Source organism: Oryctolagus cuniculus, chromosome 10 (assembly GCF_051225735.1).
Source record: "Oryctolagus cuniculus isolate XC-2025 breed Fujian yellow rabbit chromosome 10, ASM5122573v1, whole genome shotgun sequence".
Taxonomy (NCBI): Eukaryota; Metazoa; Chordata; class Mammalia; order Lagomorpha; family Leporidae; genus Oryctolagus; species Oryctolagus cuniculus.
Window position 1 is genome coordinate 98400799 of NC_142876.1, and position 18844 is coordinate 98419642.

Here is an 18844-nt window from a genome sequence, read left to right on the forward strand (position 1 = left end):
GCTATCTTTGGGTTTAGTTTTTCTTTTCCTGGTGAAGCATATTTTTAAAAACCTTTCATTGGCCTTTAAGATAGCAGTGAAGTCACAGTCATAATTAAAATGATCAGCTTTTGGGATAGGTGCTGTGGACAGCAGGTTTACACCCTGGCCTGAAGCACTGGCATCCTGTATGGTCACTGGTTCGAGACCTGGCTGCTCCACTTCTGATCCAGCTCTCTGCTATGGCCTGAGATAGCAGTAGAGGATGGCCCAAGTCCTTGGGCCCTTGCACCCATGTGGGAGACCCGGAAGAGGCTCCTGGCTTCAGATCGTCGTCACAGCTCTGGCTGTTGCGGTCAACTGAGGAGTGAACCATCGGGTGGAAGACCTGTCTCTCTCTCCCCTCCGCCTCTGCGTCTGCTTCTGCCTCTCTGTGTAATTCTTTCAAATAAATAAGTAAAATGTTAAAAAAAGAAAAAAGGATCAGCTTTCAAAATATGCCGCTTTGTTCCCCCCATACCAGAGCATGACAGGAAAAGCCTAATCCGCACAGCTCCCTTCCACCTCTGTGGGCACGGGGCCTCCCCAGGCACAGCTGTCATCAGTGCTTCGTATATGAGGTTTTTGGCAGAAAAATGACCCCCTTATTTTTCCATGTTCTAATTTCTGGAACCTGTGAATAAGTTAGTTATATGGCAAGGGAAATTAAGTTTGCTAGTCAGCTGATACTGGGTTGGAGAGATTATTTTGGAATACAAGGAACAAAGAGGCGGTTCAGCTCAGTGTGCCACAATGCTCACCTGACAGAGCCATGAGGCAGAGATTTGAAAATAGTGTACTGCTGGCTGTGAAGATGGACAAAGGGAGTGACAAGCCAAGGAATGCTGGTGACCTCTAATGGCTGGAAAGGGCAAGAAACAGATTCTCCTCTAGGACTTCTAGAAGGCGTTCAACCCTGCTAATATCCTTGATTTTAGTCCAGTGAGACCCATTTTGGACTTGTGACCTTCAGAAATAATATAAATATGTGATTTTTTTTAAAAAAAATTATTTATTTGAAAGTCGAGTTACACAGAGAGAGGAGAGGCAGAGAGCGAGAGGTCTTCCATCCGATAGTTCACTTCCCACATGGCCGCAATGGCTGAGGCTGCGCCGATCCGGAGCCAGGAGCCAGGAGCTTCCTCCAGGTCTCCCACGCGGGTGCAGGAGCCCATGTACTTGGGCCATCCTCTACTGCTATCCTAGGCCATAGCAGGGAGCTGGATGGGAAGAGGAGCAACCAGGACCAGAACCGGAGCCCATATAGGATGCCGGCGCTTCAGGCCAGGGCGTTAATCCACAGCCTCATATGTGATGTTTTGAGCTAACTTTGTATTACTTGTTACAGCAACCATAGGAAACTAATACAATGAATTATCAAAAAGATTTAGATCCATTTGTTATTGTTGATGCCACAGTGGGTAACCTCCTTGGTAAAGTTCAAGTTGGAGGAGCCAGTGTTGTGGCGTAGCGGTTAAAGCTGCTGCCTGTGATGTGGGCATCCAGTATGGGTGCTGGTTCCTGTCCCAGCTGCTTCACGTCTCATCCACCTTCCTGCTAATGGCCTGAGGAAAGAGGCGGTGAATGGCCCAAGTGTTTAGGCCCCTGCCACCCACATGAGAGACCTGGATGAAACTCCTAGCCTGGCTTAGCTCTCACCATTGCAGCCATCTGGGGAGTGAGCCAGTGGATGGAAGATTTATCTTTATCTTTCCTTCTCTCTGTAACTCTTTCAAATAAATAAATAAACCTTTAAAAAAAAAAAAATAAGAGTTGAGCTGGAGGCAAATCTGTGACCTTGAAGAACAGAGTCACCAGAAGTGGAGTGATGTAGTGTTACTACCCTGAATTAGGAAACCTTAGAAGTTAATTATGGAGAAAAAGGAAGGACTATTTTTTTTTAAAAAGATTTATCTATTTATTTGAAAGTCAGTTACAGTGAATCAGGGACAGACAGAGAGATCCTCCATCTGCTGGGTCAATCCCTGGATGACCACAACATCAACAGCTGGGCCAGGCCGAAACCAGAAACTAAAAGCTTCAACCAGGTCTCCCATGTAGTAGTAGAGGCCTAAGCACTTGAGCCATCTTCCGCTGCTTTCCCAGGCCAGTAGCAGGAAGCTAGATAGAAAGTAGTGCAGCCGAGACATGAACCAGCCCATGTGGGATTCCGGCATTGCAGGAGGAAGCTTCACCTGCTGTGCCACAACACTGGCCCCAGAGAGCTTTTTTAAAAATGAAGTAACTGTCCCAAGATTGAGTTGGTTTATGAATAAGAACAATTTTCTAAAAATTGTCATTTAATTAGCATAAGATGACAAAAGCCCATATGCTCTACCACATGCTAGACACAGTGCCAGGCACTTTCCAGACTACATCTTAGTTAAATTTGTGACATATTACTACAATTTATGGCTAAGAGCTTGTACAAGTTCTCAAAACTATGAAAGGATATCGAGAGGGACTGGAGCTGTGGATAGTAAGCTAAGCCTCTCTGCGGCACCAGCATCCCATATGGGTACTGGTTCATGTCCCGGCTGTTCCTCTTCCGATCCAGCTCTCTACTATGGCCTGGGAAAGCAGTAGAAGATGGCCCAAGTGCTTGGCCCCCTACATCCATATGGGAGATCCAGAAGAAATTCCTGGCTCCTGACTTCTGATTGGCCCAGCTCTGGCTGTAGCTGCCATTTGGGGAGTGAACCAGTGGATGGAAGATCTTCCTGTCTGTCTCTCCCTCTCTCTGTAACTCTGCCTCTCAAGGGTTCAGACTCAAGGCATTCTGAGTTTAAAGCCTGGGCTGTTAGCCATTTGCTGTATAGAGGAGCAGCATCTCACTGGAGTACATGGAACCCCTTATAGGTGAAGTCCTGCCACGCTGCTGCTTTCTGCCAGCAGACTAGTGCTGAGAGGCAGAGGAGACAGGCCTTGGATGCTGGAGCAGTGTCACCTCACAACCCCAAAATGTGAACCCTGTGCCTGAGGGCATCTCTGCCCCTCCTCTAAGGAATGCATGTGTTTTCTCAGTTGCTTATGGGAGGTCTAAGTTTTTTTTTTCTTTTTTTTAAAGATTTATTTATTTATTTGAAAGTCAGGGTTACACAGAGAGAGAGAGAGAGGTCTTCCATCCAATGGTTCACTCCCCAATTGGCTGCAACGGCCGGAGCTGCGCCGATCTGGAGCCAGGAACCAGGAGCATCTTCCTGGTCTCCCACGTGGGAGCAGGGGCCCAAGGACATGGGCCATCTACTGCTATCCCAGGCCATAGCAGAGAGCTGGGTTGGAAGTGGAGCAGCCGCGTCTCAAACCGGCGCCCAAATGGGATACCGGCGCTTCAGGCCAGGGAGTTAAGCCACTGCACCACAGCGTGGGCCCCGGAGGTCTAAGTTTTGCTTAAAACTACACGGTTTGTGAAGCTGTCTCCTTTTCTCTCTTAAGGTTTATGTATTTGAAAGGGGAGTGGGGAGCTACAGAAAGATTTCACAAATTCGCTCCCCAAATGGCCACAACAGCCAGGTCTTGGCCAAGCCAAGAACCAGGAACTCCATCCTGGTCCCCTATGTGGGTGACAGGGGCCACTTGGGCCATCTTCTGCACATTAACAGGAAACTGGATCAGAAACAGAAGAGCTGTGATTTGAATAAGCACTTCTATATGGGATGCCAGTATCAGAGGCAGTGGCTTAACCTGTTGAGCTAACGTGCCAGCCCCATGAATCTCTCTGATACTTGGGATTAGTATATTAAGCTTCTTGTACTAGGACATCCAAGTTAACAATGGTTGAAATGAAATGTTTTCCCGCATGTAAATAAAATCTTCTTTCTGTGAAGTCCTTAGGACTTCCTTATTCTCTTTATTCTGAGCCCTTGGGGTACCACCCTTGTCTGCATGGTCTGAGATGACTCACTTTTCTTCCAGCCAAGAAGAAAAGAAGGCATGTTAAGGATATGACCTAGACACAGTACACCTATGTTCTTTTATTGGCCAAAACCCAGTTGTAGAGAAGCTAGAGAATTTGGTCATCAGTAGCTAGGCAGCAACTTGGAGCACTGTTATCTTGGGAAGAAGGGAGAATGGGTTGAGCTGGTATTGTTAATTCAGTGTTCTAGTTAAAACTTGAACTGTGCTTTGGCTGTTCTGAGGCCATATTATGGCTGGGTACTCTAACCTATTGCTGAAAGAAAAACTTATGAAAGACTTGTATCTCACAATGCTATTTGTGTTAGATTTTATTTGTGTGTACATGTACATAGAGAAAAGTCTGGAAGAATGTTTATGAAAATACTAATAGTGCCATATATTTTTGTATGTTTGTTTTTCTCTGTGTTTTATTTAAGTGGAAAAAGCCAGTAGAGCTATTTCATTTAAAACATGAAGAGACTTCTCTGACCATGTTGTATAAAGTGAGACATCATGGTCCTGAGTTTCCTTTTATCTGTGTGGGAATTCTGAAAATGTTTTTGAAGGGCTTTGTGGCAGAAGCTCCAGTGGATAGTGTGCTATCTAGGTGTGAGTTGTCACTGGATTCCTGGTTTTCTACAGATAATCCCCCAAGCCTGAGCGCCTTCTGAAGCCCAGCCTTAGCAAGCAGCAGTGAACTCTAGCCCAGATGGCCCAAAAGACCCACATAGAGAGGGCTATGATATTAAGTCAACAGAACCTTAATGTTCACTCTGAGAAAGTCCCTTGGTGCCACTAACAACATCAGTGTTATACCAGGACAGTGCTGGTTGTTACCTACGGAGACCCTTGTGTTCTTACGCTTTCTCTAAATGGCAGGTGGGATGAATAGTCCTTCCGTCCCCTCATGCTTAATTTTATAATTAAGTACTTGTAGGTAGGGAAAGAAAACTGAGTTGAACCCTGTGGTGTTGGCATGGAATTAATATTGGTGTGGCTATGTTTGTTGTATTACAGTGGGTTAGGCTGCTGGCTTGGGACACCTGCATCCCATGTCAGAGTTCCTGGTTCAAGTCCCAGCTACCCTGTGCTTCTGATCTAGCTTCCAGCTAATGTACCTGGGAGGTATCTATCGTATGATGCTCCAAGTTCTTGGGTTCCTGGCTCCTGGCTTTGGCTTGGCCTATCCCTGGCTGTTGTAGGCATTTGGGGAGTGAAATCAGCAGATGGAAAATCTCTCTCTTGCACATGCACGTGCTCTGTCTCTCCCTCTTTCTCTGTCACTCTACCTTTCCAATAAGTAAGTAAATCTTTAAAACAAAAAAATTGGTGTGAATTCATGATTTTCAATGTATGTAGATAGATGAGCAAATGTATATTTTGTGTATTCACTATCTCTGTCCTTTGAGACAGCTTGTGATTCGCAACATCCAGGAGAAATGAACACATTTAGCACCTAGATCTTGGTTTTTAAATATCATTTCTCATTAAAAGGAACCAGAGTTTCTTGAGAAAAGGTCTGTTTCCAGGGGCACAACAGGGGAAATACAAGATGAGCCGGAGCCAGAAACATCTAACGGTGCTGGGAAATAAGCGGATGCTCATAAGGTGTTTGCAGTGTGTCTGAAGGACATGGAATCTACCTTGAAGGATTCCTGTTGGTCAAATTGGAGCGGTTTGAGCATCAAAATAATTATCATACTGATATTTAACTTACTTAGTAAAATAGGGATCTAGGAGTCTATATTAATATAAATAGATGAGGGGCCGGCACTGTGGCACAGCGGCTTAACTCCCTGGCCTGAAGCTCTGGCATCCCATATGGGCTCTGGTTCAAGTCCTGGCTGCTCCGCTTCCAATCCAGTTCTCTGCTGTGGCCTGGGAAAGCAGTAGAAGATGGCTCAAGTCCTTGGGCCCCTGTACCCACGTGGGAGACCCAAAAGAAGCTCCTGGCTCCTGGCTTCTCATTGGCGCAGCTCTGGCAGTTGTGGCCAATTGGGAAGTGAACCATCGGATGGAAGACCCCTCTCTCTCTTAGTCTCTCTCTCTCTGCCTCTCCTCTATCTGTGTAACTCCGACTTTCAAACAAATAAATAATAAAAATAAAAAATAAATAAATAGATGAATAAGTGAAAGTGAAACTTAGTTGAGAACCTATAAACACCATCATAATCTAGTGATCAAAGTTAGTATAACTAAATGTGATCCTGCACTAGATTCTTTTACCATTTTTTTTAAAGATTTATTTATTTATTTGAAATTTGAAAGATTTATTTATTTCCATCTGCTGGTTCACTCCCCAAGTGTGAACCAGCAGTGGCCAGAGCTGGGCCAATCTGAATCAGGAGCCAGGAGCTTCCTCCAGGTCTCCAACATGGATACAGAACGTGGGCCATCTTCTACTGCTTTCTTGCCTAGGCCATAGCAGAGAACTGGATTGGAAGTGGAGCAGCTAGGACTCAAATCGGTGCCCAAATGGGATGCCAGCATTGCAGGCAGTGGCTTTACCTGCTACACCACAGCACAGGCCCCGATTCTTTTACTGTTAATGACAGTTTTGAAATAACTGCTAAAATAATAATGGGCAGGAGAAAGAATTTAGCTTACTGGTCAGGAGAGCTGTACATGACATAAAGTACCTAAATTTGATTCCCAGCTCTGGTTCCTGACTCTAGCTTCCTGCCAGTGTACAACCTGGGGAGCAGGAGTGATGATTCACATAATTAGGTTCCCAGCTCTTGGCTTCAGCTCCAGCCCAGCCATTGAGGGCATTTAAGGAGTGAACCAGTGGACAGGAGCTTTCTCTTTCTTTCTGTGCCTTTCTCTGCCTCTTAAATAATTTTTGTAAAAAATATGAATGGGGTCTGAGGTTACACAGTAGTATTGTATCAAAGTTAATTTCTTCAGATTGGCATTTGTCATAATGGTTAAGATTGCACTAGAGATCCCCATGTCCCACATTGAGGTTCCTGGTTTTAGCCTCAGCTGTTCCACTTCTGACCCAGACCTAGATTCCTGCTCATTTGTGCCCTGGCAGGCAGCAGCTGATGACTCAAGTTTTTAGTCTCTGCCATGTACGTGGGAGAACTGGGTTGTTCCCAGTTCCCATCTTGGACCTGGCCCAGCCCTGGCTGTTGTAGGCATTTGGGGAGTGAACGGTGGGTGGAATATCACTCTCTGTTTGTATCTTTGTCACTTTCTTTACCTTTCAAATAAAGTGAAAATAAATAGAAATGTTTTAAAAGTTCATTTCCTGCTTACAAAGATTGAGTGGTGGTCCTTGTTTGTAGGATAAATACATGAACCATTAAGAGTGATGGAACATTGTAACAGAGATGGTTCAGAAGCAATGTATTGTCTTACAATTTTATGTAAGAATGAAAAGTAAAAAATAGTTTAAATATATTATAAAAAATTAGTATTTTATAATATTAAACATACTAAAAAGAATGACTGTACACATCAGCTAAGATTCCATACCAGACAAAAGCCTTGATCATTGTGACGTTGTTTATAAAGAATGACTTACTCTTAGGAATCTAGAATGGAGCTAAATTCTGTTGTCATGAGGCCTGCTTTATGGGTGATGAAAGGATTCACAGAGCAGTCAGATCGGGTGAGCAGAGTTAGATTTATTGAGCATGCTGCAAGGGAGTAGTAACAGGCAAGCAAGACAGCCAGAGGCATATACTTTAATGACAATCTCCTCAGAGTTAGGATGAGTTTTCTTGTGGTCCAATGGGTTTTTCCCATCAGATAATTTACATTTCTGGGTGGAACTGAGGAGTTTCTTACCCATTGAGTGCCCTGTGTGGCCTCCATACCTAGGCCTGTGGGAAAATTGAGGGAAAAAAATCACTCATTATTTTCAGAGGATTTACTTGTCTCATCGAATTCCATTTGAAAACAATGCAGGAAGAATAATAAACATCCATGAGCCTATAAACCCAAAAAATTATCTTGGGAATTTATGAAGTTATTATAATCAAGAAATTCCGGAAAGAAGTTGATTGTCAGTCATCTTTTTTTTTTAAGATTTATTTTATTTATTTGAAAGAGTTACAGAGAGAGGTAGAGACAGAGAGGTCTTCCATCTGCTGGTTCACTCCCCAGATGGCTGCAACAGCCAGAGCTGCCCCGATCTGAAGCCAGGAGCGAGGAGCTTTTTCCGGGTCTCCCATGCGGGTGCAGAGGCCCAAGGATTTGGGCCATCTTCTGCTGCCTTCCCAGGCCAACCGGCGCCCATATGGGATGCCAGCACTTTAGGCCAGGGCTTTAACCCGCTGCACCACAGCGCCGGCCCCTGTCAGTCATCTTTGAAGTCTGCTTTATACCCCTCAGTGACCCTCCTCTCCAAGACAGAACCACAGCCGTAATTTTAGGTTTATAATTCCCTTTTTTAGAAATAGTTTGGTTATGCTAGATCGATTTTCTGTCCTTTCATTTTTTGGTAGGCTCCCTAATGCCAAAGGCCTCATCTTTCTCTTTTGGTAACTTTGGTATTGATGTAAAAGCAACATACTTAATAGAAATTTATTAGTTCTTGGCAAAAAAAGAAAAATTCTGTGGTCACTAACTGAAGAAAGATAATCATGTTGTAAATTTAAGAAGATGCTTTTGAACATGAGAGGTAAGTCATCTTCTTTCTAGAAGGTACTGTTGACGTGCCACTGTCCTAAACCTTATATATTAAGTAACTAAAGACCATTGCAGATATTAGTTTAGTTTTTTTAATATCATTATTGTGTATTTTGAAAAGAGAACACTTATGGATCTTGGTTGTGTTAATTTCATTTAGTTTTTTTTTTTAAGGTTTATTTATTTATTTATTTATTTGAAAGAGTTACACACAGAGAGAGAGAGAGGGAGGGATAGAGAGGGATGTCTTCCATCCTATGGTTCACTTCCCAATTGGCTGCAGCGGCCAGAGCGGTGCCAATCTGCAGCCATGAGCCAGGAGCTTCTTCCGGGTCTCCATGTGGGTGCAGGGGCCCACTTGGATCATCTGCTGCTTTCCCAGGCCATAGCAGAGAGCTGAATCGGAAGTGGAACAGCCAGGTCTCAGACCGGTGCCCATATGTGATGCCAGCACTTCAGGCCAGGGCGTTAACACACTGCGCCACAGAGCTGGCCCCCTCCATTTAGTTCTAGTAATGGGAGTGAATCAGGAGCAAATTGTAGTATTTTAATTGTAGTGTCACACTTGGAATGTTGGACATAACCACAGATAGTTTGAAATTCAACTTCTCATAAGCTTTTGATTAATACCATATTTAAAAAATATAACAGAAATCAGCCGGACTACTATGAAGTGGTTTCTCAGCCCATTGACTTGATGAAAATCCAGCAGAAACTAAAAATGGAAGAGTATGATGATGTTAATTTGCTCACCGCTGACTTTCAGCTGCTTTTCAACAATGCAAAAGCCTATTATAAGGTAAGAAAGCACCAAAGTTTATAACTCTGACTTTTTAATGTTGATCAGTCTGTCAGGTAATTAGTAGTTTCTCTTTATGATTTGAGTCCATATTTTTCTTACTGTAGAATGAACTTCCATATAATTATGAGCTATTTTTGTTCTGTAAGTGTCTGCATCTATCATTTGCCCATTTTTCTCTTGGTCTGTTTGTCATTTTTGTATTTATTCTGGGAACTTTAAAATAGTTCTTTTTTTTCTTTAAGATTTATTTATTTGTTTGAAGGTCAGAGTTACACGGAGAGAGAAGGAGAGGCAGAGAGAGCAAGGTCTTCCAGCCGCTGGTTCACTCCCCAGTTGGCCGCAATGGCAGGAGCTATGCCGATCCAAAGCCAGGAGCCAGGAGCTTGCTCTGGGTCTTCCCATGTGGGTGCAGAGGCCCAAGGATGTGGGCCATCTTCCACCATTTTCCCAGACCATAGCAGAGAGCTGGATCAAAAGTGGAGCAGTCGGGACTAGAACCAGTGCCCATATGGGATGCCAGCACTGCAGGCAGCAGCTTTACCCGCTGTGCCACAGAACTGGCCCTTAAAATAATTCTGATAGTAATCCCTTTTGATTATGTGTTTTACATATCTTTTCCCATTATATGTCTGTCTATTTAGGATCTTTGATGAACAAAAGTATTTTTTATGTTCTTTTTTTTTTTTTTAATTTTTTTTTTAAGATTTACTTATGTGGAAAGCGGAGTTGGGTCCAAAGTTGTGAAATATGAAGGCTAAGCCTCGGCCTTCAGTGCCAGCATCCTATTTAGGTGCCAGTTTGAGTTCTGGCTGCTCCACTTCCTGTCCAGCTCCCTGCTAATGTGCCTGGGAAAGCAATGGAAGATGACCTAAGTACTTGGGCCCCTACACCCATGTGGGAGACCCGGAAGAAGCTCCTGGCTTCAGCTTGGCCCAGCCCTGGTTGTTGTGGCTATTTGGGGAGTGAACCAGTACATGGAAGACCTCTCTTTTTCTCTCCATATCTCTGCCTTTCAAATAAATAAATAAACCTTTAAAAATAGAGAGAAGGCAAGACAGAGAGATCTTCCATCTACTAGTTAACTCCCCAAATGACCGTAGTGGCTGGCATTAGGCCAAGGCCATGAGCCAGGAACTCATCTTGATCTGCTGTGTGGGTGTCACGCACTCAAGTACTTGGGCCATCTGCTGCTGCTTTCCCAGGCACATTAGCAAGAAGCTGGATTGAAAGCAGAGGAGCCAGTGCTCAAAAGTAAAACTGTGCCAGTGTTGAAAGCGGTAGCTTAACCCACTGTGCCCTAATGTGTGTTCCAAGAAGTTTTTTTTTTAAGATTTATTTATTTTTAACTTCAGAGTCAGAGTTACACACACACAGAGAGAGAGAGAGAGAGAGAGAGAGGTGTCTTCCATCCGATGATTCACTTCCCAGTTGGCTGCAACGGCCGGAACTGCGCTGATCTGAAGCCAGGAGCCAGGAGCTTCTTCCGGGTCTCCCATGTGGGTGCAGGGGCCCAAGGACTTGGGCCATCTTCTACTGCTATCCCAGGCCATAGCAGAGAGCTGGATTGGAAGTGAAGCAGTCAGGACTAGAACCTGCGCCCACATGAGATGCTGGCGCTTCAGGCCAGGGCGTTAACCCGCTGCACCACAGCACCGGCCCCCAATAAGTTTTTTTTTTTTTTTTTCTTTTTCTTTTTTTTTTTGGACAGGCAGAGTGGACAGTGAGAGAGAGAGACAGAGAGAAAGGTCTTCCTTTGCCGTTGGTTCACCCTCCAATGGCCGCCGCGGCCAGCGCACTGCGGCCGGCGCACCGCGCTGATCCGGTGGCAGGAGCCAGGAGCCAGGTGCTTTTCCTGGTCTCCCATGGGGTGCAGGGCCCAAGCACCTGGGCCATCCTCCACTGCACTCCCGGGCCACAGCAGAGGGCTGGCCTGGAAGAGGGGCAACCGGGACAGAATCCGGCGCCCCGACCGGGACTAGAACCCGGTGTGCCGGCGCCGCTAGGCGGAGGATTAGCCTAGTGAGCCGCGGCGCCGGCCCCCAATAAGTTTTTAATATAGTCAAATTTATCGTTCTTTAACTTTGTGTTTTATCCTTCTGCGGGTATTCTTTCAGAAATTCTTGTTGTTCAAAGATTGTAAGATATTCTTCTCTTATATCGTCTCTTAAAAGTTATGTAGTTTCGTCTTTCACATATAACCCTTTAGTGAAGTTGAGCTTCATTTTTGTGTCATTTATGAAGGAGGGAAGCTCTTTTTTTCCCCACAGGTATAACTATCATCATTCTTTCTACAGTCATTTGCAGTGTCAGTATTGTCATAATTTTCATGGGCTTCTTTTTTTGAAGATTGATTTATTTGAAAGAGTTACAGAGAGGCAGAGGCAGAGGCAGAGGGTGGGTAGGAGGGAAAATCTTCTGTCCACTCGTTCACTACCCCAGATGGCTGCAATGGCCGGAGCTGTGCCAATCCAAAGCCAGGAGCTTCTTCCCTGTTTCCCTCGTTGGTGCGGGGACCCAAAGACTTGGTTCATCTTCTACTGCTTTCCCAGACCATAGCAGAGAGCTGGATCAGAAATGGAGCAGCCGAGACACAAACTAGCACTCATATGGGATGCCATCACCACAGGCAGCAGCCTTACCTGCTACACCACAGCACTGGCCCCTTCATGTACTTTGGATCTGTTTCTGACCTTTCATTCTGATTCTGCAGGCTGGTTTGTTAGCTATTCCATTCCTTTCTTTATAAGTTTTAAAAAAATATTTATCCATTTGAGAGGCAGAAAGGCAGAGATAGAGGATAGGAACCATCTTCTGGTTCACTCCCCAAGTGCTCCCAACAGCCAGGGCTAGGCTGAGACCAAAGCCAGAAGCCTGGAACTCGGTCCAGGTTTTCCACGTGTGTGGCAGATAACCAATTACTTGAGCCATCACCACCACTTCCAGGTCTGCACTCTAGGAAGCTGGAGTCAGTATACAGAAGCAGGCATCAAACACAAACACTTTGATGTGGAACTTAGGTATCTTTACTAGCATCTTTTTTTTTTTTTTTTTTTAAAGATTTGAAAGGCAGAGGTAAAGAGAGGCAGAGACAGGGAGCAAGGTCTTCTGTCCCCTGGTTCACTGCCCCAAATGGCCACAATACCCGGAGCTGGGCCGATCCAAAGCCAGGTCTCCTATGCGGGTTCAGGGGGCCAAGGACTTGGGCCATCTTCCACTGGTTTCCCAGGCCACAGCAGAGAGCTGAACTGGAAGTGGAGCAGCCGGGACTCGAACCAGCACCCATATGGGATGCCAGCACTGCAGGCGGCTGCTTTACCTGATGCGCCACAGTGTTGGCCCCAATTTTTTTTTTTTTTTTTTTTTTTTTTTTTTTTTTTTTGATCTGGTAAAGAAACTTCTTATGAGACTGGTGTTGTGGCACAATGAGTTAAGCCACCGCCTGCAATGCTGGCATCCCATATAAGTTCCAGTTTGAGTACTGGCTGCTCTGATCCAGCTCCCTGCTAATGTGTATGGGAAAGCAGCAGAAGATGGCCCTAGGATTGCTATACCCACATATAAAACCCAAATAGAGTTCCAAGCTCCTGGCATCGGCCTGGCCCAGCCCCAGCCATTGTAACCATTTGAAGAGTGAACCAGTGGATGAAAGATCTCTGTCTGTCTCTTTCATTTTCAGGTGTACACATGGTCACGCTCTTTGTCTCTCTCTAACTTTGCCTTTCTTAACTATACTTAGCTGTTTGTCTTTCCTTAAAATCATTGTAAATGAAGAAACAGAGTAAGTATTGAAGTTTTATTGTAATTGCATTCAGTTTATAGATCATATTGGGAAGAAGTAATATGATAATAACTGTTCCAGTCAGTTAATTTAAGTCTTCTTTACTGTATTTCAGTAAAGATTTCTGCAAAAAGATTCTAGAAATGTTTTGATTTCTTAATACTGTATATATATGTATACTTACTTGAGATATATTTCATGTACCCTATTAAATTACAGATTTAAAGAGTTTTTAGTTATGTGTGAAGTTGTGCAGCTGTCTTTCCAACTCCATAGTATTTTTGTTACCCCTAAACAAAAATAGCCATTAGTAGGAATTTCCTATGCCCCTTCTCCTAACATGTGACAACTACTCTTTCTGTATGGATTTGTCTGTTCAGGGCATTGCATATAAATTGATTCATACAATATATGTTTTTGTGATGACTTCTGTCACTGAATATAATCTCTTCAAGGATCATCCATGTTGTAACATTTTAATTCTTTGTTCCTTTTTATGGCTGAGTAATATTTCGTTGTGTGAATGTATCATATTTTGTTTATGTATTCCTTAGTTGAGGCGCATTTGATGGCTGCTTTGGGCTGTTGTGAGTAATGTGCTGTGAATTCTGTGAATGTGGTGAGCGTGTCATTTGTTGGATATACTGCTCTGCTTGTTACAGTGTCGCTAATTTTTTTGTATCCTTACTGATTTATCAACCTGAACTGTCCAGTTGCTGAATAAGGAGTTTTTATTTTTCAATATTTAGAGATTTATTTATTTGAAAGGCAAAAGAGAGAGGGAGAGAGATTAATTTTGATCTTTTACCCACTGATTGCCCAAATGCACACAACAACCAGGATTAAGCCAGCCTGAGTCAGGAAGCTGAAACTCCATCTTGGTCTCCCACATGGCTGGAAAAGTTACTGAAGATAGTCCAGGTACCTTAGCTGGAAGCTGGATCAGAAGCAGAGCAGCAGGGACTCTAACTGGCACTCCAGCATCTTTGAATGAGGTGTCTTTTAAATGTCTCTGTGATGATGGATTTGTGTATTTCTTCTTGTAATTCTGCTAGTTTTTGCCGTATATATATTGAAACTATACAAATAGGAATATGCAAGGTTGAAATTGCTAGACTGTCCTAGTAAATTTTATTTTTACTATGATGTGTAGCCCTTTCTATCACAGTAATATTTTTAATTGAAATGTATGGTCTGATGTTTGATAGCTATACCAGCTTTGTTTTAGTAATTTCCTATTTTATGTTTTTTCCCTTCTCACACTTTCAGCTTTTTCATATCCTTCTAATGCTGATATATCATGTAAAAAAAATGTGAACTTCTGTTAATCCAGTTGATGATCTTTTCTTTTTTTAAAAAAAAAAGATTTATTTATTTATTTGAGAGGCAGAGTTACAGTGAGAGAAGGAAAAATAGAGAGAGAGATCTTACATAAACTGGTTCACTCTCCAAGTTGCTGCAACAGCCAGGGCTGAGCCAGGCCAAAGCCAAGGATCCAAGAGCTTCTTCCAGGTCTCCCACGTGGATGGCAGGACCCTAAGGAGTTGGGCCTTCTGCTGCTTTCCTGGGCGCATTAGCAGAGAGCTGGATCAGAAGTAGAGCACCTGGGACTCAAACCAATGCCCATATGGGATTCCAGCATTGCAGGTGGTGTCTTAGCCTGCTGTGCCACAGCACCGGCCCTAATCTTTACCTTTTAATTAGAACCTTTCAGTTCTGTATGATGTTGGTAATTACCATTATATCTGAGTATTACTACCATCATATTTCTACTTTCTGTTTACCTAACTTTTTAATTTTTTTCTTCATTGTCTTTTGCTTTCACTTTGATTTTGTTTTCTTGAAAATTAGGAATATGAGACCTATTGATACTCTTTTAGTCTTTTTATTAAAGATTTTATTTATTTAGGAGAGAGTTACAAACAGAGCGAGGGAGAGGCAGAGAGACAGGTCTGCCATCCGCTAGTTCACTTCCCAAATGGCCACAGTGGCTGGAGCTGAGCTGATCCAAAGCCAGGAGCCAGGAGCCCGGAGCTTCTTTTGGGTCTCCTACCAAGGTACAGGAGCCCAAACACTTGAGCTATCTTCTACTGCTTTTCCAGGCCTTACCAGAGAGCTGGATTGGAGGAGGAGCAGCTGGGACATGAACCAGTGCCCATATGGGATTCCAGCACTGCAGCTGGAGGCTTGGCCCACTGTGCCCTAGAACTGACTTCAGGGGCTTTTTTTGTTGATTTATTTGTTTGAAAGAGTTACAGAGAGAGAGAGAGAGACAGAGATCATCCATCTGGCTGTTCACTTCCCAAATGGTTGCGACAGGCCTGGGCTGATCTGAAGCCAGGAGCCAGGATCTTCTTCCGGGTCTCCCACGTGGATGCAGAGGCCCTAGCACTTGGGCAATCTTCTGCTTTCCCAGGCCATCAGCAAGGAGCTGGATTGGAAGTGAAGCACCTGGGATTAAAATTGGTGCCCATATGGGATGCTGGCACTGCAAGTAGATGCTTAACCTATTATGCCACAGCGCCTGCCACAAACCTAAGCAGTTAAGCCATCATCTGCTGCCTCCCGGGTTTAGTGTTGGCAGGAAGCTAGAGTCAGGCATCAGAGCCAGAAGTCAAACCCAGGCACTCCAGTGTAGGAAATGCCTTTCTCTACGTTTTATGAGTGTTTTCACTTCTTAATGGTACCTCTTAAAGGCTTTTTTGGAATTTTGGTTTATTTTTGAAAACATGATGTCCAATGTTGTTTTTACTAGGAAGTTTCAGTCAATAATTAGTATGCTATATGCTTCAGGAACAGAAATCTTCAAATGAAGTATTAAATAGTTTTAAAATCAAAGTAAAGGGCAGTGGGCATCTGGTCTCTCTTTGTCTCTCTGTAATTCTTTGAAATAAATAAAATCTTTTTTAAAAAAATATAACAAGATGCCTCTTGGAACACCTGCGTTGCCTATCAGAGTGCCTGGGTTTGAGTCCTGGCTCCACTTTCTGTTCTACTTTTCTGCTAATGCACACCTTGGGAGACAGCAGGTGAAGGCTTAGGGACTTGGGTCCCTGACGCCTGTTTGGGAGACCCAGATTCAATTTCGGGCTTCTGGCTTTGGTCCATCTCTAGCAATTTGTGTGAATCAATGGGTAAAAAAATCAGTCTCTCCACCCCTGTTTTCTCTCTCCCCCTATCTGTCTGCATTTCAAATAATTTTTTTTAAAAAACTAGATTGTAAAGAAACAAGTAATACTAGAATAGCCATTAGTTTTTTTAAAAGGCTATCTTTTAAATTTATTTGAAAGGCTGAGTGACAGACAGACAGAGAGTCCATCCATTGTTCTACTACCCAAATGCCTCTAACAGCCAGGGCTAGACAAAGGCTGAGGTCAGGAACCAGAAACTCAATCCAGGTTTCCCATGTGAGTGGCAGAGACCTAATTACTTCAGCCATCGCCCTTGTCTCTGGGTCTACCTTAGCTGGAGGCTTGCATCAGAAGCCAGAGGCAGACATCAGACTCTGGTACTCCAGTATGGGATGCCTGTGTCCCACTGTACCACAACATGTGCCCCAGCTTCTGTATTTTTATCAGGTCTTATCTTTTAAATAATCTTTCTTAGGGTTGATGTTTAGTGCAGTGGCCGAAATCACAGCTTGGAATGCCTGGATCGCATGTCTAAGTGCTGGTTTGAGTCTGCGCTAGTCTGCTTCCAATCTAGCTTCCTACTAATACACCTGGGAAGGCAACAAATAGTTGATTGCCCAAGTACTTGGGTACCTCCCAACCATGTGGGAGACCCAGGTGGAGTAATTGGCTTCTGGCTTCAAGTTGGCCAGCCCTGGCTATTGTGGGCATTTGAGGAGTGAACCAGCGCATGGAAGATATGTCTGTCTCTTTGTCTATCTCTCTGCCTTTCAAATAAAGTGAAAATATTTTTTTAATTATCTGTTTCAATATGTTGATCCTTAGTTGTTTTTTTTTTTTGTTTTTTTTTTTTTTTTTTTAAGATTTATTTATTTTACTTGAAAGAGTTACAGAGAGAGAGAGAGGTCTTCAGTCTACTGGTTCACTCCCCAAATGGCTACAACTTCCGGAGCTTGGCCGATCTGGAGCCAGGAGTTTCTTCTAGGTCTCATACATGGGTGCAGGAGCCCAAGGGCTTGGGCTATCTTCTACTGCTTTCCCAGGCCATAGCAGAAAACTGGATTGGAAGAGGAGCAGCCGGGACATGAACTGGCACCCATTATGAGGTGGCAGCCTTACCCACTACGCCACAGCATTGGCCCCAGTCTTAGTTTTAATTTAGCAAATAATTATCCTCTGCCTCAAGTCTTTCATTATATAATGAGATAAAATATAGATGCTTTGATTTCATAATGCCTTTTAAAACATGTACCTACTTTCTCGGAATAGAGATTGAGGCCCTATGTCTTCTAAAAAGAATTTTAAATTTTGTAATATGTTTTCAAAATTATATCTTAAAATACCAGTCTCTTCTGGGACAGGATACTTTCTAAGTAGTGATTAGTATACTGAAGTGATTTTTTTTTTCCCTTTTCTCTATGCTAATATGCAGCCAGATTCTCCTGAATATAAAGCTGCTTGCAAACTCTGGGATTTGTACCTTCGAACAAGAAATGAGTTTGTTCAGAAAGGAGACGCAGAAGATGAGGACGATGATGAAGATGGGCAGGACAATCAAGGCACCGGAACTGAAGGAGTGAGTGTGTAGCTGTATCAGTGATGAATGGGCTATTGGAAGGTTGACGGGGTCCTTGTCTGTGATTCCCTCTGTGCTGCTGTAATGGCAACTGGGAGGGTAAATGGACATTCAGCCTGAGATCCACTCCAGTTTTAAGAGATCTTACAATGTTGTAGACAATGCATGCCATGACTGGTGGTTTTCATGAAATATTCTTACATCAATGCACATTTTCTGTTCTGTTTTAAGGGCTAGTCCAGTATCTAAATTGAAACATCATATAAGAGTATACAGTGTTGGAGAGTCAACAGATTTACCTTACTTAGGACTGCTTCTGTAGGTTAGACTGGTTAATGTTCTTAGAACTTGTTAGGTATGTTCCCACCTCTGGAATTTTGCAGTTGCTTATCCTAGAAATTAAAAAGATAAGCTTAAAAACAAAGACTTATTTATTTATTTAAAAGGCAGAGTGATAGAAAGGAGAAAATGAGAGAGAAGAGAGATTCCATTCACTGCTTCACTCCCTCAAATGTACCTTACAGCCAGGGCTGGGCCAGACCAAAGCCAGGAGCCAGGAACTGCATCTGGGTCTCCCACATGGGTGGCAGGACCATCATCTATTGTCTTCCAGGCCCATTAGGAGAAAGCTGGATCAAAAGCAGAGTAGCTGGGACTTGAACTAGGTACTCCAGTAAGAGATGTAGACTTCCCAAGTGGCAGCATAGCCCACCATGCCATGGCATCTACCCCAGTAAGCTTATTTTGATGCAGAAAACTTTTGAAGTCCATGTATACAAGGTACCTTCAGAAAGTTCAAGGAAAATGGGTGTTACGAAAAACTGTACTTGGATTTTGAATTTTTTGCTACAGAATTTTTCTTTGAATTCCATTTTTCATGAATGGAAAATTTCTTGAAGTTCCCCTGTAGTTCTTAGTCATCTCATCGATTTCTTTTATGAAATTATACGGTTGAATTAAATAGGTGATTAACAATAGTGATTCACTGCAGTTTTGGATTTTTT

General features: G+C 43.4%; 1 protein-coding gene across 45 annotated transcripts in view; it reads left to right on the forward strand.

Annotated features, from left to right (window-relative positions):
* The window catches only part of PBRM1 (polybromo 1), a 134869-nt gene that overhangs the window by 11278 nt on the left and 104747 nt on the right, over window positions 1-18844 (forward strand). For all 45 annotated transcript variants that reach the window (XM_070050738.2, XM_089306120.1, XM_089306123.1 and 42 more), the window contains 2 exons: window positions 9205-9352; window positions 17697-17840. In XM_070050738.2, the coding sequence (XP_069906839.1) occupies window positions 9205-9352; window positions 17697-17840 (292 nt within the window). The remainder of the gene's footprint in view (window positions 1-9204; window positions 9353-17696; window positions 17841-18844) is intronic.